The sequence below is a fragment of the Sardina pilchardus genome, chromosome 5 (assembly GCF_963854185.1).
Source record: "Sardina pilchardus chromosome 5, fSarPil1.1, whole genome shotgun sequence".
In the NCBI taxonomy this organism is placed as follows: domain Eukaryota; kingdom Metazoa; phylum Chordata; class Actinopteri; order Clupeiformes; family Clupeidae; genus Sardina; species Sardina pilchardus.
Window position 1 is genome coordinate 2,015,406 of NC_084998.1, and position 26,367 is coordinate 2,041,772.

At 40.5% G+C, this 26,367-nt stretch overlaps 1 protein-coding gene across 4 annotated transcripts; it reads right to left on the minus strand.

The window, feature by feature from the left end:
• Positions 1–8,281: 8,281 nt before the first annotated feature.
• On the minus strand, positions 8,282–22,491 carry LOC134079849 (uncharacterized). 4 transcript variants are annotated; one of them, XM_062535958.1, is made up of 14 exons: positions 22,452–22,491; positions 21,632–21,699; positions 20,401–20,662; positions 20,267–20,312; positions 19,469–19,744; positions 19,057–19,317; positions 18,567–18,827; positions 17,292–17,552; positions 16,829–16,871; positions 14,363–15,882; positions 11,844–11,930; positions 10,936–11,025; positions 10,241–10,321; positions 8,282–8,860 (listed from the first exon to the last, which is right to left on the minus strand). In XM_062535958.1, exons 2-14 carry the CDS (start codon positions 21,655–21,657, stop codon positions 8,856–8,858), a joined length of 3,219 nt encoding a protein of 1,072 aa, XP_062391942.1. In that variant the 5' UTR covers positions 21,658–21,699; positions 22,452–22,491; the 3' UTR covers positions 8,282–8,855. The 4 variants fall into 4 exon arrangements, with proteins under 4 accessions (XP_062391942.1, XP_062391941.1, XP_062391943.1 ...); XM_062535957.1 differs by having other exon boundaries at positions 21,632–21,730; XM_062535959.1 differs by lacking the exon at positions 20,267–20,312 and having other exon boundaries at positions 19,469–19,718; positions 21,632–21,730.
• Between the last annotated feature and the right edge of the window lie 3,876 nt (positions 22,492–26,367).

A 26,367-nucleotide genomic window follows, 5' to 3' on the forward strand; every position in this document is an offset into this window, starting at 1 on the left:
TAACAGTCACCATGTCAAACACGTTTTTGCTGTTCTTTGTGTGTGTGTGTGTGTGTGTCTGTGTCTGTGTCTGTGTCTGTGTGTGTGTGTGTGTGTGTGTGTGTGTGTGTGAGAGAGAGATCAGAATCAGAATCAGCTTTATTGGCCAGGTCTGCGTGAACAAACAAGGAATTTGACTGTTAATATTTGCTCTCAAGTACAACACTCAACAAAAACATAAGAAACAGTAAAAAAGAATAAGGGCAGTAAGTGATGTATAAGAATAAAGGAATAAATACTTTGTGTACATTTACAAATAAATAGATGTTATGGGTGGCCTTGTTGTCCCTGTCAAGGTATACCGTGGTTGTGGACACCCCAACAGGCACAGGCAAGATGCAGGATGCAGTATACAATGAAGAGAGAGTGGGAATAGTGCAGTATCAGTATGATGTTTAAGATTAAATATAAAATATAAATACAGTGCAAGGCAGTACAAAGCAAAGATGACGTATTAATAACAATATTGTAACTGTAAGTTTGGAGTGCACTTGATATGAGGTGAGCAGAACAGGTTGATCCACTGACAGGTAGAGACAGGCACTGATAGCTGAGTGAGTGTCTGATGTAGAAGTTCAGGCATGATGGTGTTGAACGCCGAGCTGAAGTCCACAAACAGGATCCTGGCATACGTCCCTGGGGAGTCGAGGTGGTGCAGGAGGAATTGCATACGTCCCTGGGGAGTCGAGGTGGTGCAGGAGGAATTGCAGTCCCATATTGACGGCATCATCTGCCGACCTGTTTGCTCTGTAGGCAAACTGCAGGGGGTCTAGCAGGGGTCCTGTTATGTCCTTCAGATGGCACAACACCAAAGCATTTCATGACCACAGACGTCAGGGCGACGGGGCTGTAGTCATTCAATCCTGTGATGGAGGATTTTATGGGGGACTGGGATGATGGTGGAGCTTTTAAAGCAGGAGGGCACTTCACACAGCTCCAGGGAAGATCTGCGTGAAGATTGGTGCCAGCTGTTCAGCACAGACTCAGAGAGAGAGAGAGAAACAAAGACTTTACAGTTTGATGGTAATTTTGATTCCACAGATGAATGAAAACAGTCAGACCAATGAAAGCGTTAATAAATTGTAATATCGCTTGGTATTAACGAAGACTGGCAAACTGCAAGAAACGCAGGAATCAGGTTTCATTCTGCTACAAGCAGAGAGGGTAAAAATGAGCTATGGTCTATAGAGGCCGTGGCCTTGGCTTGGGACCAAGACCCACGGCCTCACTCGCATCTATTCCTGTTACAAAAACAATCTCTCCCTTCTTCAGTTCTAGTTCTGATAAACAATGCAGTTTCATCACTTCAGTATGAGATACACAAAGTACAGAGTGGCAGGAGAAAAGAAGCAATGTGATTGGTTCTCCACATGGCATATCAGACACACCTACTCACACCTATCTGATTAGCATGCAATGAGAGATATCTTGTGTCATAGAGACACCAAATCAAATCAAATCAAAATCAAATCAGGCTTATTGGCCATGTATACTTGCATATACAAGGAATTTGGTCTCTGCATTTATGCCATCCGTGAATTAGGGAACACACACAGCACACAGTGAACACACAGGGCCAGATGTACGTAGATTTGCGAACGTAGCGCTAACTGTGCCATAGCCAACACGTAAAAAAGCGCACGCAGTGATACTTCAGCGTACGTCCTATTTACCAATCCTGAAATTCGTTGGGTAATCTGCGCCTTTCTCCGCCCCCTAACGCAATTAGCGAAAGTAAACAACTGAACGACACTTCAATCAGAAGCGCAGTTGAATGAGGTTAACTGATGAAGAGATTAAAAGGAATCAAACGTTTAGCGATCATGAAATAATACAATGCATATGTCAACAAGCATGAAGATAATTTAGAGCACTACTCACACTAGGCTATACTTGTGCGCGTAGGCTATGGAAGATTGATCAAATCTAGCAAGTAAAGTTGAAGCGGATGGCATGAAAGTGAAAGTAACAAGTTCGAAAGGCCAACAAAAGTTAAGGTTGGTTTTACAAAGACACAACATTAATTAATTAATAAATAAAACTAACTAGCAATCCTGTTGTCTTTGAAAGATTGTCTTATAGATCCATTTAACAGCAAACCGCATCTAACACTTGCTTTCACAAGGCGGAATATTTAGGCATAAAATACATACGCTTTGATGGGCAGTTTTAGTACATACAGGGGAATACATGATTAGGCATGTTTTACGCTTATCCTCCTCCCATCTTTTTACACGGACCTCCCACTCTCACCTGATATGCATATCGATATGCATGAGACGGAAAGGCACAATTGGACATTCTCAGCTCCCACTCTCACCTGATATGCATATCGATATCGATATGCATGAGACGGAGAGGCACAATTTGACATTCTCAGCTCCCACGACAGGCCGTCTGCGTCTTGTCCTCATTGAGGCCTGTTTGTACATGCCTCGCCATCTCTTTACGAGCACGTTGCGAAACAATTACGCCTGAGGTGGGCGCAAAATCGTTATCTGCTTCACAGTGAGAAGTGTGCTGCCTTCATACAGCGGCGCTCGAGGAGCAGTGAGGGGTTAGTTGCCTTGCTCTTGAGGGCACTTCAGCCGTGGACTGGTCGGAGATCGAACCGGCAACCCTTCGGTTACAAGCCCGAAGCCCTAACCAGTAGGCCACGGCTGCCCCAGAAATATCACTGATAGAATGTTGTAAACATTCTTACACTTAAACCATTATAATCCTTGTACAGAGACTATTAAAAGGATATCAAACATGAATACATTCACATTTCATAACATATAACTACATTGCAACAAGGTTTTCCTCTGGTTTGTGTGAGTGAGCTATTACCAAGGTGTTCCACAGAACATTGGAACCATAGTCATATATACATTGGAACCATAGACATACTGTACACTGTAAAAAATAAATGTGATATGTCAGGATTTTACTGTGTTTTTTTACAGATTTTGTCTGGAATAAATTATTTTTGGAAATGCCATTTATTTTACAAAAATAGACTGTGATTTCACATGTCAAACTTAAAATAGCAAGAAATCACTGTAACTGTGAAAAACACTATATTCATGTTCTTTTACAAAAAAACCCATCAGAAATGCATATATTTCTAATTGAAAAACGTTAACAAATCTTTCGTAATTTCATATGGTTTGACACATTGAAACTATGTTGAAGCCTGATGTTGAAGTGATATTGAAAGTGTCCCCTCTGTATAACGTTGAATCAACATTGGATTTTCAACTATACTGACACATGTGATCTTGTGAAGTGTTGTCCCAATCTCAAATACCTATCTGAGATCCCATAGACCTCTGAAGTTCGCCTACAAATAGGATCCAATGCTGCCAAATTTGCCCATATAAGGAGTTCCGGGTGTTAATTGAAGCTAACTGCCTATGGCAAGTTGCATTGTAAGTTAGCTCTGGGATAGCAAAGATCAAAGTGTGCCATCTTCACCTTTCGAAGATCACAGTATGCACTAAGGCAGAGGACACAACTTTGTAGTGCAAAACGTCTGCACTCGTCCTCGTGATAGTTTAACATTTGCGATAATTCAAAATCCCCATGTTATTTGAGAAAAAAATCTCAAGATGCCGGATCTCCTTATTTGGGCAAAGATGGTGGCTTTTTTGTAGGCGAACTTCAGAGGTCTATGAGGCCTCACACACTTAGCACCTGAGATCAATTAAGTGTGAGTCTTTAGTCCTTAGTACTTAGGGCTCACATTGGCTGAATCCCAGTACAGCAGTTAGGGATTATGGGTAAGTGTTAGTTTTTTGTTTATAATGTTTAATTTTTCCTCATTACTCTTTATTGTGGCTTTTTGGGATGTGTACTGTATGTCATAGAACAACTGATTGAACATTCCACAGAAAATGACTGTGTAAGGGATTTGTCAGGATTACCACTATAGAGAAGACCATGATTAAAATACATGGACATTTTGGAGAGAATGTGTATTTCTTCTTGGGTGCAATGCGAAATTGAATACTTTTTCAATAGCATTCTTTTGCCCCCTTGGCAGTGTCACAAAGTTGGGCACTCAATGCTTACTTGCATTATGTGTCTGCAGAGGCGCTGCTGGAGAAACCCGGGCCCCACAATAATGTTAGTATTATTGTGGAAGGGTTTCTAACATATGGCGTTATTGGGGAGGGACCTCTAAATATGTATTTGATGGGATTTTAAAATTAACAGTAAATTATTGCAATAGTAAACCCAATATCATGTTTTTCCACATTTTTGCGACATGTTTTGAAAGATGAATCACATTATTTTGTGTGTCATATACTGTTATATCACATCAAATATAAATTATAATACAACCAATATCCATGAAAACCAACTAATAACAGCACATTTCTGTAAATGTAAGCATTATTATCCGTAATACAACATTTATTAACCATATTTGTAGGTAATTTCATTGTTTTTAAATGTGAAAATATTTCTAATTAAACATTAAAAACATGAAAATGAGGCAAAATATTTTTAAAATTACAACTACAAACTGTATTTTAATTATGAAAAATAACCGTATTTTTACGAGAAAGTAATTTTCTGTTACTTCACAGTGTTTTTTTGGTACCGCACAGTATTTTTTTGGCGCCCCAGCTGCCGGAAATTTACTGTTTTTTTAAGAGTTTTTTTTTTACAGTGTATATACATTGGAACTGGGTCTTCAGCATTCCACTTTGGTCAGTGGGGGAAGGGGGGGGGGGGGGGTGAGAAAGCCCCTTAAGGCCTCACAAAGCTGCATGGCTGCTGCAATAGCATGACACTCCAAATAACAAGTCTAGAATTATTACTATCACCAATGGCAGCAAAACATCAGGAACAGAGTTTTATTTACAATGTTGCGCAACAAGGCACAGCATGACATCAGCTGCTCTAACTAGACAAGGAAATATTTACGGTTTAAGTGTTCAACCGCAAAAGATAGATAGCCATACAATAACAGTGGCAAAGTCAGGAGACATCCAGCAATGACTGTTCACGCGAAACAGACAACAATAAGTGATATCAATCACTGGTGCCTTCCATGTTTAGGAACAGTACAAATATCATACAGGGTCACAACGCAGGAGCATACCTTTAATGTCATGGTGACCTACTAGTGAGAAATGCAGAACATTAAACCACATACTGGAATATTGGACATAATGCAGAACATTTAACCACTTATAGGAATATTGGACGTAATGCTCAATTCCACTTTCTCTCAAGTTGTAAGTGATGATACCCAGAGTGTTGCTGTTGTGTATCACAGAGTTCTGCTATTTGTAGTAGCACCATAACCATAATAACAACAACAATAGCAGCAATAACCACTGGTAGTGTATATGAATTTATGCAGGGATAGTTTTGGAAAACTGGGAAATGGTAGTCTTAACATATGGCTTTATGTAGGGATGCTTTTGAAAAACTGGGAAATGGCAGAAAACTTTGAAAAGTTTTTAGATTGATTATATTTAAGTGATGTCGTTCCTTCTATTGTAGGGAAACTGGTGAAGAGCTTGGATAGGAGACAGAGTTCCACCTTGAAGACACATAAAAGAACAGAGAGAATGTACCGCACTAAAGACCCTACAGTACCATACTACACTCTGTGTGTGAGCACATGCTATACAGTACCATACTACACTCTATGTGTGAGCACATGCTATACAGTACCATACTGCACTCTATGTGTGAGCACATGCTATACAGTACCATACTGCACTCTATATGTGAGCACATGCTATACAGTACCATACTACACTCTATATGTGAGCACATGCTATACAGTACCATACTACACTCTATATGTGAGCACATGCTATACAGTACCATACTGCACTCTATGTGTGAGCACATGCTATACAGTACCATACTACACTCTATATGTGAGCACATGCTATACAGTACCATACTACACTCTATGTGTGAGCACATGCTATACAGTACCATACTGCACTCTATGTGTGAGCACATGCTATACAGTACCATACTGCACTCTATGTGTGAGCACATGCTATACAGTACCATACTGCACTCTATGTGTGACCACATGCTATACAGTACCATACTACACTCTATGTGTGAGCACATGCTATACAGTACCATACTACACTCTATATGTGAGCACATGCTATACAGTACCATACTACACTCTATATGTGAGCACATGCTATACGTGAGCACATTCTACAGGTGACCACATTCTCTAGTTTATGGTGTGTCTTCTCACCTCCCCACCCCTCAGGTGTACCAGCAGGCTGCAGCAGGGCCTGAAGGAGCAGCAGTGACTTTAGCATATCAGTGGGAGTGGAGCCGTGTGATGGCTGCAGCAGGGCCTGAAGGAACAGCAGTGATATTAGCAGTGGGAGTGGAGCCGTGTGATGGAACAGCAGTGAGGTTAGCATATCCTAGCAGTGGGAGTGCAGCAGGGCCTGAAGGAACAGCGGTGACGTTAGCATATCCTAGCAGTGGGAGTGGAGCAGGGCCTGAAGGAACAGCAGTGACGTTAGCATATCCTAGCAGTGGGAGTGCAGCCGTGTGATGGCTGACTTTAGCATATCCTAGCAGTGGGAGTGGAGCCGTGTGATGGCTGACTTTAGCATATCCTAGCAGTGGGAGTGCAGCAGAGCCTGAAGGATCAGCGGTGAGATTAGCATATCCTAGCAGTGGGAGTGGAGCCGTGTGATGGCTGACTTTAGCATATCCTAGCAGTGGGAGTGCAGCAGAGCCTGAAGGAACAGCAGTGAGGTTAGCATATCCTAGCAGTGGGAGTGGAGCCGTGTGATGGCTGCAGCAGGGCCTGAAGGAACAGCAGTGACGTTAGCATATCCTAGCAGTGGGAGTGCAGCAGGGCCTGAAGGAACAGCAGTGACGTTAGCATATCCTAGCAGTGGGAGTGCAGCCGTGTGATGGCTGACTTTAGCATATCCTAGCAGTGGGAGTGGAGCCGTGTGATGGCTGACTTTAGCATATCCTAGCAGTGGGAGTGCAGCAGAGCCTGAAGGATCAGCGGTGAGATTAGCATATCCTAGCAGTGGGAGTGGAGCCGTGTGATGGCTGCAGCAGGGCCTGGAGGAACAGCAGTGACGTTAGCATATCCTAGCAGTGGGAGTGCAGCCGTGTGATGGCTGACTTTAGCATATCCTAGCAGTGGGAGTGGAGCCGTGTGATGGCTGACTTTAGCATATCCTAGCAGTGGGAGTGCAGCAGAGCCTGAAGGATCAGCGGTGAGATTAGCATATCCTAGCAGTGGGAGTGGAGCCGTGTGATGGCTGCAGCAGGGCCTGGAGGAACAGCAGTGACGTTAGCATATCCTAGCAGTGGGAGTGCAGCAGGGCAGCTGTGTGATGGCTGATGGGGAGCCTGCTGTGCACTCACTGCTGCCCCCTGGTGGTGACTGTGAGGAGCTGCAGGAGGAGCTGAACTATCAGGTGAGCATGAGAGTAACACGACCTATGATTAGAAAATCACACAGGATTCAGAGGCCCACTCCATGCAGTCACATTTCTCACATTCTTACTATTGCCCTGTACATGAGAGTCAGAAAATATATTCAATGATGATGACTACATATAATGTCCTATAGGCCACCAGGCTCACAGAGGCGTTCAGGCTCCTCTCCAGCAGCAGAGGGCAGTATAGAGCATCTGGTGGCAGGAGTGGGGTGCAGTGAGTTCTAACCGTAGTGCTTATGGTGCTACAACAGAGAATCTCTCACTGTGCGGATTTGTTTTTTAGGTTGCAGACATTGTTGTTTAAAGCAGTTGGGAGATCAGGTCTGTAGAAACAGGCATCTGCCAACTGATCCGCACTCTAAAACATGGCCTAGCTCTATCTGTTACATTATAGATGAGGTATGGGAAGAAAGTATTTAGTTTGCATCCCAATTCAATTTTGTGTGTGTGTGTGTGTGTGTGTGTGTGTGTGTGTGTGTGTGTGTGTGTGTGTGTGTGTGTGTGTGTGTGTGTGGGCATACATAAATACAGATATCCTAGTATTTAATGACATGCAATGACATGCTGAAATCTCAGCAGCAGCTTAGCCTTTTGTACGGTATCAGACAAGTGCGGATGCATGAGCTGAAAGTGCGCCTCCTACAGGTCAGATCAATAAATTCCTAAATAAACATCCCACACTTTCAGTCAACCCAGCTCAACATAAACATACAAACACAGACAAGGCCACAAACAAAGAAAGCAGACAGATTCACAGAAATACTACCATTACATATCTGTTTTTCTTTTCATTTTAATTAATTCTTGCTCTCAAAACATACAAAGTGTCACAAGGGTTCTTTTAGGCAATTTTATCCATGTAAACTTAGTGTATTCAGAATACAAACCAATGCCTTGATTACAGAATCAGATTAGCAAGAGATTCACAAGCAATGTCAAACCTATACAAAAATTGCAACAGGAATACCAAGTACCCTTTGTTATGATAAATGTATATGAATATTATTCATCAACAAATTAAAGTTATAAAAAATATTAAAAGTCATTAAAGTAGTCTATGTGAAGGACTAAATCATTTTGCGATGTTCTCAATAAACAGTGGCAAACTCTAGTCACACCCTATAAACCCAGCAAAACTAAACAGAGGCTACTGTGTCCATTGTCCACTTAGGTGGTATTTTCAGACATAGAGTTCAGAAAATAATGTTTAAAAAGATGGGTTTTCACAAAATCCACTCATAAATCATTTCACAAAGATGTTCAGGAGATTAGTGGGGGAGGGAAATGGAGGGCCTGAGAGAGAAGCCTGGGTCCTGTGGGAGCTGAGCCTGTTTGTGCTTCAGGACACCGCTACAGACCTCAATCTGTTAGAGAACAATTTATTAGAATACACTGTAGTTGCTTGGCTTTAATGGCTTGATGATAATAACACCAGGGCAGCATATAGGTGTTACTGTAACTGATGGTAGAAGCACACCGGTGGGGTGTACTATGAACCTTGATTAGTGGGTTAGCGAGGTACGTTGCGCTCAAAGCCAGGGTATGCTGTGACACGTAAGTGGCTCTGTTTTAGCGCTGCTACATCAGCATGGTATCTTATGCTCGTAACTAAACCTGGTCAGGAGGAGCTTTTCAGCAAAGATTTCAGATTACATCGCCTATAAAGCTGAGCGCCGCCTCCTATAGACCCTCCGTTGACAATGGCGTCACCACTTGTGGGCATTTCCGTAGACCTAGGAGCACGCATGCATAGTACAGTAATTAAACTTACTACCAAAGGACGACACATCTAATTAAAAGTCACCTGTAACATGGTTTACATACTATTAGTATAACACAACTTATATTGAATGGTATTCATATCTTTGATTAAAAAGAAATGTGACAACAAACATATTTGCCAAACTGTTGAGTTTAAGAAAATAATTTCACCCAGGGGAAAAGTCTACTGGAATGGTCTAAATCCAGGATATCATCTAGAAAAAGGCTTGGCTATTCCTAACAAGTATTGCATTACAAACAAAGTGAAATAAGTTCACTTTAAGATTCTTCACAAGATGTATCCTACAAATGTGAATATACTGTATGAGTACACAGACATGAAATGCTCCTTTTGTGATATGGACAAAACACTAACGCATATGTTCTTTGGATGTGATAAGATTTAAAAGAATCAACTGACCCTTAGTTATTATTTACTACGAAACCACAAACTAATCGCCACTGATGCTACCTTGTAAAATGTGGCAGCCAAAATATTTTAGATAGAGTGGTGCATTTGTGAATTCCTTAAATTACACAATATAGCAGATTCAACGTTGCTTTTGCATTTTAAAATAATATTCGCTGTATCGGGATTAATGACGAACAATTTTAACTTAGCCTAAGCATTCACCGCATTGGCTATTCTTTGCCAGCACACCTCCCTATTCTTATTTATTGCAGCGGTATTTCCCTGCGCCGTGATCTGACTTTTACCCTCCTCATACTGTAAGAGTTCATTATTCATTAGTTCATCATTTTACTAGGATGCTGAAATAACTGTTTGTATACAACAGATATACTGTAACACCACACATGTTTGCATTTTAATTACAATTGCAATTTCAGTGTCATTGTTTTTGTTAGCCATTCTAATTAATCAGAGTAAATAAAGGAATACAAATTATTGCTGCATCCAATATGATAAAGTTAAAGGTAGAAAATTCACAAAGGCAACTAGAACTGATGTGAGAAGGACGTACCAGATTCATCTGTTTCATCCAGCAGGCGTTGCCTATCTCCTCTGCCTTTTCTATGTCTCAAGTACTGGACGTTGCTTCTGCCTGCCAATCACAGATAAAGCCAATTATAATTTTAGTATTATTTTATTTCAGATATAGCCACACAGGACAGATGTTAAATTCCCTGTGCTAGCATATGCAGGGTATATTTCACAATGGCCAATCAACAACCATTTAGCCATTAGACAACACATCTAACATTACCACTACACAACTTTGGGCTCTGAGCAAACATGTCTACTTTAAGCCAGGTAAATAGAAGCATATTTGAGGTAAAAATGATCTCCGTCAACATTAACATTTTTCAAAGTTTTGCATCCACATTAGAACACCATGTTGTCATTAATTATTAATAAAATGATCAATAGTTTAGCAATCCCTCCATGGCTGGATGTTTGTCGGTGCGGTTGTTTTGAAGGTTTATCTCGCTGCTCATCCTATCTAAGGATTTCCATGTTTGCACATGGAAGGGCAGAGGGCTCCCAGAACAGAACCATACCGCCAAATGAAACATTATGCATTGCAAATAGTAATTAATTATCTGGCATCAAAAAAGTGGTCCTGACTAAAATAACAATAATTGATGCATCCATTATGATAAAGCTAAAAGTAGAACATTCACAAAGGCAACTGGAACAGATGTGAGAAAGACATACCCATTTCTTTCAATTCCACGCTCTTCTGCATGAGTGGACGATCTCTTTTATTAGATGATGAACTTTCTCCTCCATCATATGATCTCCAGCCTTTTCAATCACAGATACAGCTAATTAGAATGTTAGCCTCATGCAGACAGGACCCCAGTGGGCTGAGTGCCAAACAGACAGAGCCAAAGCAGCAACAAACAACATGGCCATCTGAGCTGCACTCATGAATGTTTCACTGGGGTTTACAAGCAGGCACCTCCTTTATTTTGTGTTTCCTTGAATTAGGCATACAGCATACATTTACTATTATTAGGTGCCGCATACATTAACTAGCTAGAGTGCAATGTGCAATTTTAGACAAAGTGTAATACAAAATGTATTTCTCTAAAAGGAATATTTCGGTATTTTACACTTAAAACCCGTTTTCTGTATTGCCTAGCATGAAAACGAGTGTTTGACACCGAAATTTCGACGATTGAACCTGTTTGTGGAATTTGGCAGCTTTAGAATGTAGCTCTATATGGCTTTAACATTGCTCGCTTTGTGCTTAGACTATTCTGTCCTTAAAACACCCCTAAACGTTCGTTTTTAAAAATGTGCACCTCACCGAGTGGTTACTGGTCTTCAACGATCTTCTATAGCAAGTTTAGCAGCGAAATACAGCTTCTGTCATCTTTTATCATGATTTTCGAAATCCCGGAAGTACTTTTTCAGATAACTCACAACCGTGTTTGCCTAATATAACACAACAGAATTTGAATTTCACTGCGAAACTTGCTATAAAAGATCGTTGAAGACCAGTAACCACTCGGTGAGCTGCACATTTTTAAAAACGAACGTTTAGGGGTGCATCCAATAATAAAGCTAAAGGTAGAAAATTCACAAAGGCAACTGGAACTGATGCAAGAAGGACATACCAAATTCTTCAATTCCATCCGGCAGGGGTTGACTTGAACACTCAGTTGGTTCTTGGCCTACTTCGATACCGACCCTGTTGCATGCGTCTGCCAATCACAGATACAGCAGATGAGTATTCTATTCTTCTTTTTTAAGGCAACACATTTAACATTTTGCTTTAAGCAAACCTACATTAAGAAGGGAACATTAAGTCAGGAAAATATAAGAAAAAAATACTGTGAATGGAGGGGCTGGAGTGACAATTCTAATATATGCACATTTATATTATTATGCACATTCCTTTGGCTTTATGTGGACAAGACCCGAGTAGCCTGCTAAACTGAGAACCAAAGCAGCAAAAACAACAGCCATCAGAGCTGCCTTCATGAGCATTCACTGGGTTTTCAAGAAGGCAACATCTTTATGCTTTTCAAAAAAGAGAGAAGAGATCCGAGGCACTCTGATACTGTATTAATAAAAGTGTTTTACTTTGGACCAGCCGACGTCGGACATTCAACTTTCTCCTCAATATTGTCTACTCTCGAAAGGACTGTCGTACGCTCCTACACATAAAGCCAACCCGTTCCAAACAAAAGTGGATCTATATCAGTTTTATCGCAACCTTCACTTAAAGGCATGGTATCACAATCGACCCACAGTGTCCAGGATACAAGAAATGTTTTGAAGCAATTACGGAAAATAAACTACAATACAGACTACATTCTTGTCACTTTGAATGTGGAATAGATCACTCAGATGGACTTTTGGCTCTTCACCATTATCTACAGGAAAGGCCTGACAATCAGAATCCCCCCACTTCATTGTCGACCTAACATGTTGGACCCTCAACAACAATTGTTTCCTATTCCAGAACAAGTTGTACAGACAGACCAAGGGAACCGCAATGGGAGCTGCATACGCTCCGAACTATGCTGGCCTACACCTGGGATTGTGGGAACAGTGGTACGTTTTAAGTTCAATATAAACAATTTATCCATTACTATGGACAGTTTCCACCCGAGCAGCTTGATTTCAAAACATCCCATATGGACAGTTTCAGAGACTGAGATGCATATGTAATTCGGACTCTGACTTCAAAACACAGTCAACTGAAAGGAACGTTTTAAACAAAGAGGTTACAACAACAAAACTCTGAACTATTGTCAAAAACAAAATCAACTGAGAGAGCAAGCCTTTTCAAATCAGATTTTTAGCTCTCTCCAATATTCCAGGCAAACCAACAAAATTAAACAAATCATTAAGCGGAACTGGGATATCTTATTGAGCGACTCCAGTCTTTCCTCTGTTTTTTCAGATACTCCACAGTTTGCTGTAAAGAGGGCCCCCACCCTAAAGGATAAACTGGTAAAAAACTATGCTTCAGCCCCAAACCAAAAAACCTTTTTCTTTTACTAAACCTGTAGGCACATTTCACTGCGGAGCCTGCAGCCACTGTACAGTACATACAGTGCCCTCCAAAACTGTTAATATCACTGTATATTAACAAAATGACTCACTTTAAGGACTCTACTGGTAAAAAGACTTTCTACTGTAAAAATTTTGCAAATTGTGATTCTACTCATGTGATATATCGTTAAGATTGTAAGTGTGGGTGTTTCTATATAGGTCTCACAAAAATGAGACTGCGGGACCGATTCGCAGAACATAAGTACGCCATTAGGACGAAAAATCTCAATTATCCCATTGCAAAACATTTCCAACTCTCTGGACAATGCAACCCCAATGAACTCACAATCATGGTCATTGAAATTAAAATAAAAAAATTGGCTCAGAGGGAAACCTACAGTACTGGATTGATACGTTACAAACTTTGAAATATCCTGGACTTAATGATGAGCTAGATTTTTCTGTGTTTTTGTGATTGTCTTGCTGTCATAGGCCTACTATATTTTGTGATACATAGTGTCTAACTGAACTTTACTGGCGTGATTGTACTGTATATACATGGTCAACCTCTTAGGAGTAAGTGTGAGTGGTTATTAACTGTCCTACATGCTACTACTGTACGCTATTATTTGCTGGTGGTATTTTTACATGGGTACAGTCTAGCCTATATCTCCTTTGTATTAGTATCTCTTGACAATGTTATGTGTTAATGGTCATATGATCACGTCACATGACTGAGCTCTATCTTATTAAGTGCACCTGTGTCATCAATTTTAATTAAGCCCTGAAGAAGGTCGGAAGTGACCGAAACGCGTCGGCTGGTCCAAAGTAAAATAAAGACTTTTATTAATATATCAGAGTGCCTCGGATCTCTTCTCTCTTTTTTGACATGCATTCCTTTTGATCCTGATAAGCTCCTGATTCTGGAATTTTACTTTGTCACCCACTGAAGCAATCACTTTTTCTCTCTCCATCCTTGTATTTTTCATGGAAATGAACAATTACAATAAAAACAGACTGAGGTAGTGTGTGTGTGTGTGTGTGTGTGTGTGTGTGTGTGTGTATATTTGATTACTGATGGCCAGTGTCAAACTATTAGTCATTCATGTTCAGGAGTGCAATGTTCTATTACCTGAACACATCTCTTTAAGGTCTCCAACTGTGTCTGTAACCCAGTGTAGGGATGAAGCTTTCATTTCTGTGTTTAATTCTTCCAACTTCTGAACTTTCTGACCATCTCCCTTCTTTTTCATCTTCTCAATAACAAACTCCAGATTTAAAGGAGTGGAAAAAGCAGCCTTCTGCAAAGCGATCTCTTCCAGTTTCATAATGCATTGGTAGGCCTCCTCCAACAACTTACACTGATTAGCCTTTGTGGCACTCAAGTCTTTTTCAAGTGCTTTCTTCATATCCACTTCCTTATCATACTGTTGTTTCAAATGCTCAATAGTCTTTGTAGCCTTTTTGGTTTTTGGAACATACCTGAACATCACTTTGGCATGTTGAGAGTAATGGCACTTGCCAGTACACACAGTACACTTGTTGTTGCTCATGGCGCTGCACCAGGAGAGGTCTTTCACCCACCAGCAGTCTGGATAGTGGCAGTTCTCCTTACAGACGGTGCAGACTGTTGCTCCTTTGTTCAAATGCCACCATGATGACTCAATTGGGACCTCGGCCATGTAAGGCTCATCAACTTCAAATTCGACTTTATTTTCCTCTAAGGCTTTTTGAATCTGCTGTAGCTCATTCTGTTTCAGTTCCTCCATCCTGATGGAATCTTGTAGTCTGTTGACACAGGCTACCAGCCTCTTGCGCGCTCTCAGAACACCTTCTGTCATCTTAACTTCTGTTCTAACAAAGCCTTCCAGAATGTTGAAAAACTTACTCATACTTTTGTATCCCAAGTTCCACAAAGCCTTGTAGGAATCCTTCTGATCCTCATCATGGGCCTCATTTTGTCGGTTGTTAAACATGAAATGCAGTGCTTTTCCATTTGGGTCTTTGGCACAAGGCACTTTTGCTATATTGAGGGCCTCGATGAGGTGGGGAGCAGATAGACCATCTGAGTATGTGATGAAGATCACTATGTTTTTTTCAACATCTTTACCAAACAGTGAAAGAATGGCACGAAAAATATACTTCTGAGAATCAGTAAGTCGATTCTGACTAGCTTTCACCACAAGACCCACAACTTCAATATCATGAATGCCATCTTCAGATTTGAATAACACATGCAAATTCTCTGCAATCTGCTTGTCAAAGTTAATTCCTTTCGTATCGCCATACCCTGGAGTGTCAATAATTCTCAGACCGCAAGAACTCTTTTCCAGAAACAGTTCATAAACTGTGATGCTAGAAGTTTGAGATTCTATCTGTTTTTTATTTTTATCTTCAGCCGTGATCTGAAACCATGCTCTGTCCTCCCATTGTACCCCTAACACATAGTTGACCATGGTGTTGATGAGAGTGCTTTTCCCCGTTCCTGTTTGTCCAACTATGAGGATGGTTTTAGTAGGTTTACTCTCGTCTCTTGTTCCATATGTCCATCTTCTGACTGCTTCTAACCCATCAATTTTAGTCTTCTCTGTCGGAAGCAAGTAACATGCTGGGCTGCCAGATTTTATTAACTCACATTTTGCAATCAGTTGTCTTGTGGAGAAGGAGAGAGATAGTATAAATTAGAATATGTTCAGCTTTCATGAAATAAAACCAAGTCGATGACTCTTTTCATATGCAGTAACTGAGCAAAAAATATTTTTGAGCTGTTTGGCCAATTAGCTGCACACTAATGCACCTTTGTGCAGGATACATTCTGCTAACCCTCATCTGTATTTGGCTGTGCTGTGTTTTGGACTAAATGTTGATGGGAATAATTGAATGACCATTATTCTTGTCTCAGAGTTGGCTGAGCCCTAATTCACATTTGCATTGAAATAACATTTTCTCTCTCTCTCTCTCTCTCTCTCTCTCTCTCTCTCTCTCTCTCTCTCTCTCTCTCTTTTTTGATCTATTCGATGCAGATGCAAATGCCATTGCTTCACCCACAGGCTAGGAACCTTTTGGTCCACAACACCTTTGTTCTGTGTTTGTTGTCTTCCACATTCATGAAAGTGTTGGTATGAATGTTGAGTCATGTTTCATGAATCAGTCATGAATGCTTTATGCAGTTCATGACAGCTGTTATGAATGTGTTATGAATGAACCCGTCAAGTAAAGTGTTACCGATATCTTACCTGAAGAGTGTGTCTAATATGTTAAAGCCTGGATCTTGGATATCTTAAGTCTGCTGTTTTTGTCGAGTACAGTAGCTATATTTTATATAACTACTTTCAATGTAAATGCAGATATTATTACATTTATATCTGCATATGCAGATATTTTCCCATAACAACACAAATGTTCAATATAATTAGATAATAGATCTTTCTACATAGAACTTAGATCTTAGATCGCAGAGACCGAATTTCCCTCACAGGATCAAGAAAGTATATACACTATTATTAATGATCAATTTTAGATCAGGGGGAAGGGGGAAGGGGGACATTTAATTTTGTTAGTCTTATTCATGATTCATACTGTGGATGATGGTACTTACATTAGGCATTTATTGGTACATGCCCAGTAGAACTGCTCTTTTCCTAAAATGAAACAAAATTAAATATTTGTTCAAAAAAGCTTTTGAACAAATTTTGAGTTTTAGACTGGTTTCACCAAACCCATTTACTTTGTGAACAGAATCTGATGACTCTCCATTGAGGATTATTTCCTGTCATTGCATCCTAATGGACACAGGCATTCATTTTGAAATCACTGAACCAGCCTAACCAATTGTATTGACTACCATGTATTTACCTTTGCATGAACTTTACACAAAGCAACAAATATGTGTGTAACTGAGAGCACAATCAATTATATATTTTTTGCTGAATCAAACAGACATCTTGCACAGCACCATGACGATTGAGGGGTGCAAAAAGTGGTTTACTTTGATGTTGCCTTCTGTATCCAGATTGTAGCCGCCTAGTCCCATTCTAAAAACTCAAACTGGTCTTCCTTACCTGTTGGGATGGTCGTAGAGATGGGCTTGCTCTGACCCCCGTTTTTCTGGACAGTAATAACACTGATGGAATATTCTTTTCCCATCATCAAGTCAGAAAAGGAGCACTGAAGAGATTCGGTGGTAATAGTCTTCAGATATTCTCCACCACTGCTGAGGGTGAGCAGGTATGACACCTCATCAACTCCTGCTGGTTTACTCCAACTCACTGATACTGATGTTTGATCAGCCTTCAATGATACATTTTCAGGAGCAGGGATATCTGAAACAATTTAACATATTGTCAACAGTATGTCAGCTGCATCTGAAACAATTTAAAAGGAACACTTCACCGTTTTTTCATATTAAACTACGTTATTCCCTTATTTAAGACGAGTTGATACATACCTCTCACGTTTCAATGCGTGCACTCACTGGCTCTGGCGCGCAGCGCTACTCTGATAGCACTTAGCTAGCCCAGTTCATTCATTAGGACCCAAACAGAGATGAAGTTAGAAGCGACCAAACACCATGTTTTCCCTATTAAAATACAGTTACACGAGTAGTCAAACGTGGTGCATTTCTAAGCAGGTAAGAGGGATAACTATATTGTGTGGCGGAATAACAATTGGGTGCGCTTCGACTCGGCGCAGTAATATCATCACTCCAAAGTGAAACTGAAAGTGCAAGAGTGAAGATATTACTGAGCAGAGTCGAAGTGCTCCCAATTGTTATTCTGCCACATAACATAGTTACCCTCTTACCCGCTTAGAAATGCACCACGTTTTATTTTGTCTCCCCATACTTGGTCGTGTGACTACTCGTGTAACTGTATTTTAATAGGGAAAACATGGAGGTGTTTGGTCGTTTCTAAATTCATCTCTGTTTGGATCCTAATGAATGAACTGGGCTAGATAAGTGCTATCAAAGTAGCGCCGCGCATCAGAGCCAGTGAGTGCACACATTGAAACGTGAGAGGAATGTATCAACTCGTCTTAGCTAAGGGAATAACACAGTTTAATATGAAAAAATGGTGAAGTGTTCCTTTAACATATTGTCAACAGTATGTCACCTGCATCTGAAACAATTGAACATATTATCAACAGTATGTCAGCTGCAGTAGGCTACATCACAATTAAAATCATTCATTTGATCTAACTATACAGGAGAGATTATAGTGTGACAGTGAAGTATGACAGCAGATAATCCCCCGAGCGTGTTAGGATTTACAGTTCAGGACATCCATTTTAATAAATGGAATGGCCCCATTATTAAAACTCAAACTGGTCTTCCTTACCTGTTGTGATGGTCTTAGAGATGGGCTTGCTCTGACCCCCATTTTTCAGGACAGTAATAGCACTGATGGAATATGCTCTGCCTATATCTAATCCAGAAAAGGAGCACTGAAGAGATTCGGTGGTAATAGTCTTCAGATATTCTCCATCACTGCTGAGAGTGAGCAGGTATGACACCTCATCAACTCCTGCTGGTTTACTCCAACTCACTGATACTGATGTTGGATCAGCCTTCAATGATACATTTTCAGGAGCAGGGATATCTGAAACAATTTAACATATTGTCAACAGTATGTCACCTGCAGTAGGCTACATTAAAAAGATAAATATTTCTGTGATTTAACTCTATTCAGGAGAGAATATAGTGTGATACTGAAGTTTGATAGATGCCTTATCTAATGTCTTAATACATATGGTTAAGGGCATTATTCACTCAGAACATACATTTGAAGGCATAGTCTCGTTACAAAAACTCAAACTGGTCTTCGTTACCTATTGTGAAGGTCTTAGAGATGGGCTTGCTGTGACCCCCATTTTTCAGGACAGTACTAGCACTGATGGAATATTCTCTCCCTATATCTAATCCAGAAAAGGAGCACTGAAGAGATTTGGTGGTAACAGTCTTCAGATATTCTCCACCACTGTTGAGGGTGAGCAGGTATGACACCTCATCAACTCCTGCTGGTTTACTCCAACTCACTGATACTGATGTTAGATCAGCCTTCAATGATACATTTTCAGGAACTGGGATATCTGAAATATAAAAGAAATAATATATTTGATGCAACAGTATGTCACCATTTTCTCAGAACAGATACACCTGCTTCAGTAAACACATTAACGATACATGAGAGACTATATTGTCATACCTCATCTAATCATCTACACAGCACTGAAACTATACCTGTGTGTACATTTGCAGAGACACATGCACTCTGGCTGCCATCATTAGAGAGGGTGGCAACAGTAAATGTGTACTTCTCTCCTGGGGTGAGGTTCTGAATATCAACTTGCAGGCCCGGCACTGAGAGAGCTCCATGTTGTTCTCCACGGTCTGCCCCACTTCTCCATGTGACTCTAAAGCTGTGAGGTTCAGTCAGTCCATCAGGAGCTCCCCAGCTCAGACACACAGAGTCGGTCTTCACTGAAATTAACTGAATTGGTTTGGGAGCAGGGAGGTCTGGAGGAAAAACAAACAAGAACCAATCAATTCCATATTTGAGTCCAACACATTAATTACTGGTATATGTGTATTTTAGCAGCACATTTTCAGCGTAGTCTATTTTGCATGACACTGAGGGCCAGATGTACTAACGCCAACTTCAGGCATATTTGTATCGCAACATGCACGTAAACAAATGCCGAAGTATGTGCAAACATTCATAGAAGGGTCAGGGAGCCAATCAGAATTTGAGATTGACCAACAACATGCTATATCAAAGATGGTGGAAGAACTTAGCCTTATCAACACTAGTATAATACCACATAATGCTTTGTTTCTTCCAGCAGACAAATAACGTTCTATAGCAGTGAAGGTGGATGTGGTGTTAGCTCATCCAAGGCATACACTTTGTATGTGTTGTTGGTGACCATTCTCCATAAAACATTAGCCTCACTGTTTTAATTGTGCATATAAAGAATTTTGATAATGGACTCATTTACATACATTGCTACATTATAAAGCCATATGATGTTGCCTTACTTTTCAAAGCAGTCGGTTTGTTTTCTTTCATCTGAGGATTCTGTTCCTAAAAGTACATTACATAGTGTAGTATCACATTATTATCACATTATTCTATGTTTTTTAATATCCAAAATATAAATGTTATTCTTTACCAGTTCTGCTATGTCATGTCCATTGTGCTTTATTACAGCACATAGTGCACACACTGGGGTCTGGTCAGTCCTGCAGTAGAACTCCAGCTCTCTGTGGTGCTGTGGGCACAGTCTCTGTTCCAGATCTCCAGTGATGTCCACCAGTTTGTGTCTCTGCAGAGCCGGAACGGTGTAGTGATGACTCACGTGGGTCTCACAGTAGTAGATCATGCAGGTCAGACAGGACTTGGATGCCCTCATTGAGCAAATTGCACAGAGCAAGCTATCAGTGCAAGAAAAAGATCATGTTACAATATCTAGCTTCATATGCTTGATTTTTTGTGGGTTAAGATACAAATAAATATGTTCTGAGTAGACTGATACTTTATAAGCATACCCTGCTGAAAACAGCCTGACCAGCTTAAGGTGGTTTGCTGGTTGACCAGCTTGATAACCAGCTTGTTTGACCAGCCTATGATGGTTGACCAGCTAGACCTGGCAGCAAATCTCTCACGAAAACATACCTTCAGCTGGTCTAAACATCTTACGCTGGTAATTCAGCTGGTTTTAATTGTCGTGCCATCTCAAGCTGGTCATTTTAGTTGGTGTTGCTGGTCTACATTGCTGGTTTTAAAGGCCAACGCCCACCAGAAGCGTACGCGGCGCGCCGCGCCACGGAAAAAAATAGAATTCCATTGTTTTCAATGGAGCATCGCCCACTGGAAACGTCTGCCGCGCAGCAGCCGCACAGAGATAGAAAACTATTCTAAAATCCTGCGCGTCAAGCCCAGACCACCGAACACCGTTGAACGCCGCTTCTGGTGGGCGCCGGGCTTAAGTGTAGGCCTACAAGATCTGGAAAATCAAGGACAAGGAGTACGTTCTCTGATGGACCATTCAGGGTCATGGCTGTAGTTTTCTTTCACTAGACACACTACACATTTTGTAATCTGGTCAGTCATGCAGTAAAGATCTCTGGAATGCTGTTGGCAGATATTTTGTTCCACTGTCTTTGACTCCACCAGCTTGTGTTCACGCAGAGCTGGAATTATGGTATGCTGAACGACACATTCGCTACAGTAGAAGCCTGGGTAGGTCAGATAGAGCTTGACGACTGTTGCTGTCTTACAAATAATACAGTAGGCTACATATATTGTCCCCACTACACATTAAAACATAGCACAGTATCAGCAAATATGTCATCAATATTGTATTTCCAAAAAAATATTTTGGATCCAAAATGTTACAATACCCCTTGCTGCTGGTCCCCCCAGGCATCCCATCAGTATACAAGTCCTCTTCTTCGTCAGGGTTATTTTTCTCCATTGATGACACAATGTGAAGATTGAAACTAGAATTACACAAGAATTGCTCTTCAGAAATCCAATGTAGGATTGTTTTGTGCTTAATACAAAACATGTGATACATTTTCTTCAATGTTCAATGCAATATATTACAGAATTTACTGAAATCATTATTTCAGTTTTTGATGGAGGGGTCTGTCCTCTACATAACATCACTTCTACAGTACATTTCTGTAAGAAGAGGAACATGTTGTTTTCAGACAGGCAACTATAGACGTTCAGCCTCAATAAACAATGCAAGTGTATGTTTATATCTTCCTACAGAAATGTAGAAGTGATATGATATAGACTGGCCAGCAATACTGTATCGATTGACATTTAACAATCAGTTGGGCAAGAGTTAATACTGTTCTCTGAATCTCTATTGTGCATTACACCTGCACACTGCTTCACATTAAATTGAGAAATTTAAACAATATTTTTTAGTGGTTACCCAGTAGAACCCTCTCTCAAAACAATTCAGTCTCTCAAATTGTATTGAACTGAACGTACATGGTGATTTAAAATGTGTTTATAAGAATTATACTTACAATGGCAATGAGAAACAAGAAAATGAAACAATGAATCATGGAGATACTACAAAATGTCATGTTTCACAATGCATATTGCTACATCTCTCATACAGAATTTCATAGAGAAAGTTGATCACAGCTACTGTAAGCACTGAAATTCACAAGGACACACAAAGAAAAAAAAGTTTGTATGTACCTGGTATGATCTATAACAGGGAATTTTCTGCCACCATAACTTCATGTGACAACAGGAAAGAACTAAATTGACTGTGCTCCTGCAGATAATAAAAGAGATCAGTGCCCCTCCCTAAATGCAGAATTAAACCAGGCCCCCTGTAGATCATGTGACTTCAGGGAATTCAAACCTGCAGAACCACTGCTGCCGACGCAGGAATTCTTGTGCAGTTTATGGGTGTGTTCATGATTGCCACTCGGAGTGCTCCAAGTAGGCCTTCACTGAAACGTTTTAACCATGCGTTATTATTTTTTCAGAGGGTCAGATCAAATTTACAATCACACCCTGTCGGCCAGTGTGACAGGTGCGAGCTGCGCAACATTGCTTGCAAATGTAAACAATCACTGCTGTTGTTTTATTTTATTGATTATAGCATAGTCACGAAAGGCAGATTTGAGGGCAGTTTGCGGGCAGGCTGCTAGTTGAATAGTCCTGCCATATGACATAGCTAGCGCTCTTGAGAGGGTCATTACACCCAATCACAATTTGTTTTTCTTTGCACACACACACACACACACAATCACCTAACATTCATATTGTACCAAAGTTAAAGAAAAAGAAAGGGAAATGTTTCACTGGATCAAACATGATTGTTGCAATAAAAATACTGAGTGCTCATCAAAAATGGGCCTCCAAGTCATCAAAGGGAAAAAAAGAATTAAGGCACTCCATAAAAAGCCTTGATCGCTGGCCACATGGCTAAACACCAATGTTCACAGGTGATACCAGATGAGTGCCACTCCCTAAATGTTGATTTAACCCCCATTTGACGATCATGTAGGGAATTCAAACCTGCTGCAGCAGTCTCTAAGAAGTGTTCATAACAGAAACTGTTGTTTTAGCAATAGGCTACTAAGTGTTTCATTTAAAGCAACATCAACAAAAGGTTGATAATGCAGCTAGTTAAACAGGTTTTTCAGAGCTTGTGGTGAGTGACACACACACACACACACACACACACAACAAACACTGGTGGTGCAAGTCATTGCATCTAGCCTAATGGGTCAGTTGGTTGAACTTGCAGATCTCTTGACATATCAAGTCTGGTGCAGTCAGTTGATCTAGCTTAGAAACGCAGGCGCAGGCCAATCCAAACTTTTCTCATCTGTCGTCCCTCGTTGGTGGAATGCACTATCTGGTCCAACTAGGGCAGGAACATCCCTAGCCATCTTCAAAAAAGGTCTGAAAACCCAGCTCTTCAAAGAACATCTCCTCTCATAGCACTACTTCAGACAATCGCACTCACTCATGCACTTATTCACTTATTTATGCACTTATTAGACCCACTGATGCACTTATTGTATTCTTTATTGTTGTTCGAAATGCTCTTAAAAAACCTAATTGTTTTTTTCCATGTTGTAAGTCGCTTTGGTTAAAAAGCGTCAGCCAAATGAAATGTAATGTAATGTAATGTAAAAGAAACACAGGATAAAATTCCTCACACACAAATTAAAATAGCCCCACATAATCACTACCCTTCACCACACCTAGATATTAGCATGGTTGAATTTCAGTTAGCCTATTAGCCGGTTTCATTCTCAAAAAGTGAGAATCTTCAAAATAAACTGTCTGCACACATCAGTCCGTATACAAACATTTTTTTAAAGGCAGCCTAGCTTTCGGTCCTAGACCGGAGTGTGTTCAAACTATTATTCCAACATATTTAGAAATTTTAACATGCTTATTTGTGAAAACATACTTTAGTTTCGCTTTCCTGACATCTCGTTCATTTCATCTTTCACTTCGTTTTAAGCCTGCATTGGAGTCCACTATATGTTAGGGTGGATTTAAGTGAAAATTTGCACTTTTACTGGCTTCCTCAAGTAGCCAAATGGGACACCTTAAAGCCTGATGTTGAAGTGTTGAAAGTGTCCCCTCTGTTTTACATTGAATCAACATTTGATTTGAAGTTCTATCCCAATCCCAAATACCTATCTGAGCCCATAGACCTCTGGACCCGTATTCACAAAGAATTTTAAAGATGAACTGAACTGAAATAATTAACGTTGAAGACGTGTTGGTTATCACAATTACAAATAAATTGCACTAAAAATTTGAATAAAAAAAATCCATACATAGCCTTTTTTAAGCAACACAAAAAAAAATGCGTTTGTTAGTATTAGAACGCTCAATTCCAATGACGTCACTGGCATGGTAGGGCCTCCGAAGCAAGAGCTGCAACATATGGTATACTCACGAAAATGAGCTATTTTAATGTCATGGGTTACACATTTTGAGCATCTGATGGACAGGCATGTAGTGTCTGGCTATCACCAGATGGGGGACGATCAGTTTCAGGCCCCAGCACCCCTTAGGTTAAGAAAAAACGTTGACACAAGTCAGACGCACGCCCCCCCTGTCACTTTGCGCCGATAAACGCTAAAATACAACATTATGCAGGATTAAACAGAAATCACGACTAGAATAATTTTGTTGACAAGGCAGGGGGTAGAGAGAATAAAATACAGATGATCAATTTCGTCATCATATAGCAGTTTGATGGAGTAGCCTAGGCTATTCTTGAAACTGGTTCTCAAACTTTTCATCCTAGCCTACCTGTTCAACGTGCAGTCCTATATATATATATATATATATATATATATATATATATATTTTTTTTTTTTTTTTTTTTTTAAACGTAGCCCAATTATATGCCCACGTGTGCCTGCTTTATAGGATGAAAGGGAAAAAAATAATTCCAGCTAATCAATAATACTGATGTATGTGCAGTAAGCAGAATAGGCATGGCTGCATAATCTGATCAAAATGACACAGCTGTTTTGAGTTATGGTTATGGGATTTGGCAGACGCCTTTGTCGAGTTAAGGCTATGTTTATTGTTAAGCATTCAGCTATTGTATTTGTGCCACCACGTACTGACCGACAAGGAAATCGCTTGCTAAGAACTGCACGCCACTTACCCCAGTGCACGGAGAAGTTTTGCCGTGTATATAGGCAAGTGCAGAGTTGGCAGATTTGTTCGTTGTGGATGCTGATGGATATTGCACTGATGGATTTTGCACGGATACCTCGTACTATGGATAGCTATTTCTGCGATTTGAACTCAGAAATTTAACTTGAACTGCATTAACAATCTGCCCTCAGACGGTGAACATCAGCTAGCTTCAGGGTGAGTAGAAAGGGACATCGTGTAACAGACCCGCTGTGGTTGTTAGCAGCTTATAAACGCATTATGATCGTGATATATCGTCGGAGTCATGACTTAATATGGAGTCTATGGTCAGGGTGCTGGCTTGTTTAGTTTGACATAAGACGTGTTTCTAACATGTTTAGAGGCTGGAAGTGAGCCCTTTCCCTAGGTTGGATCGTTTGTTGTCTAGCTAGCTTGTTTTGTGACTATGTCCCAGTGTGTCTCAGTTTGTTTTGTTGAACGCTAAGCCTACAGTTAGCTTTATTTGTGTGTGTATGCGAATATACGTTTTTTGTATTTTGACGACAACGTTACATCCAGCCTTGTGCCTAGTAGACATGCTGGGGATAACTAAACCCCTGCCTGGCGTGTGCGTTTCAGCGCCCTGTTTTGCGGCAGATAGCATCGGTGGTGTCTATCGGTTTGCCCTACACCGCACGTATGGTAGCATCACTTGAAAAGACGAAAACTGATGGAATGAACTCAGGTTTCAGTCTTTCATAATTAACCCTCATCAACGACCCTGTTGTGTCAAAAGCACAGCTCTCTAAATAGTTTGTTGACTTAAAAAAAATGTTTGCTACAGACTCCAAATCCTTGGGCTGTCGGAGGGCTAGCCAGTTTAGGCAGATAGGACTAACTATGCATTGAGGGCTGGTTCCTTGTCAAAGTACCCTGCGGGAAAAGGTTACTCAACCCCAGCTGTTACCTTATACATTTCATTACT